Source organism: Cystoisospora suis, assembly GCF_002600585.1.
Source record: "Cystoisospora suis strain Wien I chromosome Unknown contig_3290, whole genome shotgun sequence".
NCBI lineage: Eukaryota > Apicomplexa > Conoidasida > Eucoccidiorida > Sarcocystidae > Cystoisospora > Cystoisospora suis.
This window is the reverse complement of record NW_027156085.1, coordinates 1-4,200: the sequence shown is the minus strand read 5'-3', so window position 1 is coordinate 4,200 and position 4,200 is coordinate 1. Positions and strand designations below refer to the sequence as shown.

The window sequence follows — 4,200 nt, the reverse complement described above, 5'->3', positions numbered from 1 at the left end:
GAAGGACAAGGTGGTCCACCGCACTACCGTGGCCGACAACCCTCAACACGAGGGCCCAAAGGCCAAACGAGTGAGAGAAGGCCCGACTACGCGTCATCACGGACGCCTGCCTCAAACTACAATACGAACGGCAACCAAGGAGCGATATATCAACTGCCACTACGGCGGAAAACTAGGCAGGCGGCGGCGAAGGGCGACCGCAAAAGCAAGGTCGTGTAAGCTACACGCGCCTTCTGCAACTTCAGCCGTCTTCATCATGGCCCGGCGGCGAAGGGAAACCGCGAAAGCAAGGTTGCGTGGGCTACACGCGCCTTCTACAAGATCAGCCGTCTCCGTCTTAGTCCAGCGGCATAAAACAACCGCAAAGATCATCCCGCGCAAACAACGCGCAACACCTGCAACGTCAGCCGTCTTCGTCTTAGTCCAGCGGCATAAAACAACCGCAAAGATCATCCCGCGCAAACAGCAAGAACAGCGGCGTGTAACTGCTACGAGGTGGAGGAAGGAATCACGGAGTCCACGAGGGGGGCCAAGCCTTTCCAAGGGGAACCAATCACGAAGACCGCCAGCAGGAAGAAGCCAAGAGGGGGAGCTAGGACTCCACCAGGAAGAGGACGATACAGGAACAGCAAGGCGGAGAAGGGAGCAAACAAAGAAGAGGCTCAGACTAGGCGACCGACAAGGGGACCAAGAACGAGGGAGGAAAGCAGAACAGAAACAACCTACACAGACCAGCCAAGGGGAGAACAAGCATAACAAGAGGAGAACGAGAAAGGATAACGTAGAAGACCGGGGGGAAGACACGTCGGACGACCCGAGGAAAGAGGAACGGGAAAGCAGCCCGGTACAAACGAAGCCCAACAGTAAGAGAAAACGAAGGTCCCGGACCCACGAGAGGGAACGATCAGTGGCGCGGAGAAGTGACGATAGGAACGTCGGTATGGGCAGGAGGTCGACGAGGGTGCCGGTCGTGTCCTACCAACAACCGAGCGTCAACGCCGTCAGGAGGAAGGACGCGGACCACGTCCACGTCAGCAGGGGCGCCGGGGTGAATGTAGGCACATGTCGGGGGCGCCGAACCAAGAGCGGAGTCGCGGGAATCCTCCGAGCTGTCGGAACTAACAGAAACAGCACAAGAATCACAAGCGATAACGTCAACCCGAGCGCGCTTTCCGAGAAGACCCGCGCGACGGCCGCGACAGCGAGAGGGAGAAAAACTGCCGGCAGCAGTGGACGCGTCGCTACAAGGAGGAGGAAGAAGAGGAAACATCGGCGAGAAAAGCGCCGGAAGCGATCTCGGCGTCGAACAACGGAGGAAGATAGGGACGACCGCCAAACAGGACAACGAAAGGCTCGCAGCGGAGATAACCAAGAGGAAGGCGATAGGCGCGCGCTACAGAAGCCGAAGCGTGACCACACCCCTCCAACATATGGTACAAGGTAGCCTAGCCAACGGGACGGTGTTCGACTACGTAAACCCGGTAGGAGGACTCAAACAGCCAGGGGCAACCGAGCCGACGCCAAACGCGAGTTAGAATAAGAAGGAGCTCAAAGAGCGCGGGCGATTGTACGTCAGAGTGATAGAGCTCCAAAGTATCGACTTCAGGCTGCAACAAAAGGGCATAAGCGAACTGCAGGAAACAAAACAGCAGCATGAACAAAAGACGGAGCGGGACACGAACAGCGAACCGTGGCAAGGAAAAGGAGGCTCACCTGATTGGGGCTCAAGCATAGCACCGTCACACAGCGAAGGCCCCCGTCGCTTACAAGAGGATGGCGCACACCCTTCGAGTAAGGAACGATCCAACTCCGAAGGTGTTTCCAGTGAGATTCGTCACCTACAAAGGAACGGCTGTACGAAGGGGGAAACGCTGACCAGTAGCCGCGGGAAAGAAGGGAAAAGCCGCATAACGACAGCAGAGGAGGAGGCACGTACCGGGGCGAGAGCGGACGAAGAACTCCCCGACGCCGTCATGAGCCCTGCAAGACAAAGGAAAACCGCAGCTGGACACAAGGGAGACAGCAATAAGGGAGAAAACAGGGAAGAAAGAACAATACCAACGAGAAGGAGAAGGAGACACGAACACAGCAAGGTCAGACAACAATGTGGAAAGATAACGTACTTGACCTGGGCTGGACGACTACTGACGCTCGGGGTCACCCAGAAATGCAAACAGGGAAAATACCGAACAGCGCTGCGCAAGCCGAAAGGGACAACAACCAGGGGATGGAAGCCAGGGCGAAAGAAGCTTAGGAAAGAAACTTCGAGGAAGTCCACCGCACGGCAACCCTGGAAACAGAAAACAAAGGACAGCAAAAAACAAGGATCAAAAGAACAGCGGAAGACAGGGACAAGAGCAAGGAAGAAAAGAGGAACGCAACGAACTAGCGCGGCGGACGGAGGAAAAACGGGGAAAAGAAGAGAGCGGGGAAAGAAACAAAAAACAGGAGAAGAGGGCAAGGGAAAGGACAAAGTGGAACTCACGGTGAAAAGCGCCCCGAGGAGGCCGCGAGGCGCAGGAGCAGGAGCCGGAGAGGGAGGAACGGCCAAAAGGGCGGTCGATACAACGTCCAAGGAGCTCTCCTCCGAAGCAGAAGCAGGCCGAGCCCTCTTAGGGGGGGAAAAGAGGTCCTCAAGGAAGTCCATCGCGGACAGAAGGGGCCAAACAGCAAAGAAAAAGAAGGGCCGCCCCAAAAGAAGAAAAAAAGAAGCGGGACAACCCCCAAGGAAAGCAAAGAAAGGGCAAGCCCCGAGAGGAAGAAGAAGTGTGAGGGGCCACCACGAGGGGAAAAGAGAAGGAAGGAAGAAGGAACCTGAAAGGAAAACGACACAAACACCAAACAGCAAAGGAAAGAAGAATGGGTGGAACAAAGAAAGGGAACGACGAACAAACCAACAGCGGGCCGCGAAGGGCGAAGCGGCACGAGGAAGTAGGAGAAAACAGAGAAGACAAGGCCGAGGGAAACAGACACCGGAGAGAGAAGCACAAGGAGGAAGGCCGAAACGGACAACAAAGCAAAAAGAGAAGAAGAAGAACGAGCTGTTCCTTAATGCGGCAAAGTGTGAAATCGCTACGCAGAAGGCAACGTACCTAGGGTTCGTAATAGAACCGGGTCGGGTTTCGCCGGACCCAAAAAAGGTGGAGACAATAAAAAATTGGCCGGAGGTCTTGAGAAACAGAAAGCAGCTTAGAGGCTTCTTGGGGATGGTGGGGTTTTACCGAAGGTTGATACCCAACTTCAACAAGACGGCCCACCCCCTACACCAGCTACTAAAAGAAGACTCGGATATGACGTGGGGACCAAGACACTCACAGGCCGTGCACGAATTGAAGAAGAAATTGATGGACGCCACCAACGTACACATCTTCGACCCAGAGGAGCCGATAACGATAAACACAGAAGCGTCCAAGCATGCAGTTGGAGCGGTGCTGGGACAGAATGGGTACCCGATCGCCTTCGAATCAAAGAAGATGGGCACCCGGGACAAGTTCCTACCAGCGTACGAGAGCGAGTTATTGGCAATCGTGTACGCACTCACAAAGTGGAAGTCGTTCATCGGAAGCAAGTTGGTTACGGTGGAAACGGATCACGCAACCCTGAGCAGGATGCTAACGCAAAAACAGGTAACAAGCAGACTAGGTTACTGGTTGGACAAGTTGGCGGAGTTTAACATCAAAATAGTGTACAAACCGGGGAAACAAACGTAGTAGCAGACGCAATAAGCAGGCGACCAGACCTAGTAGGAGCAATTCGAGGAAGCAGAGAAAGAAGACGCTGGAGAGCAAACGAAGAAGAGCTGCGCCGATGGGAACGAGTGTACCTTGCATGCAGAGACTTCGCAACGCCGACGAGAATATCCCGCAGGACCGTGACAAATGATGCCGTGGTCCCCTACCGAAGAGAACAAGCCGCGCGAGAGGAGATAGACGAAGAGAGAAAAGATCATGTGTGGTATAACCAGCGTGAATATGTGTGGAAAAACCAATTTCTGTGGGTCCGTGTGCGTGCCGGGTGGAAAGTGTGCGTGCCGGGGGCGGAGCTGCGAAAGGAAATACTAGCGCACTATCACGACCACGTTTTAGCGGGCCACCCAGGAATAGAGAGGACAAAGGCAGCAATTAGAACACACTTCTGGTGGCCCAAAATGGACAAAGACATAGAAGCGTTCGTAAACGCATGCACTAGATGCGCTAAAAA

The 4,200-nt window shown here is 54.6% G+C and overlaps 1 protein-coding gene across 1 annotated transcript; it reads left to right on the top strand.

Annotated features, from left to right (window-relative positions):
- Positions 1 to 245: 245 nt before the first annotated feature.
- CSUI_006487 (retrotransposon nucleocapsid protein) lies at positions 246 to 3,710 on the top strand (the record flags this gene model as incomplete). Its single annotated transcript, XM_068066645.1, has 2 exons — positions 246 to 1,433; positions 1,585 to 3,710. The coding sequence occupies exons 1-2, from the start codon at positions 257 to 259 to the stop codon at positions 3,708 to 3,710; spliced, it is 3,303 nt and encodes a 1,100-aa protein (XP_067921379.1). The 5' UTR covers positions 246 to 256.
- Between the last annotated feature and the right edge of the window lie 490 nt (positions 3,711 to 4,200).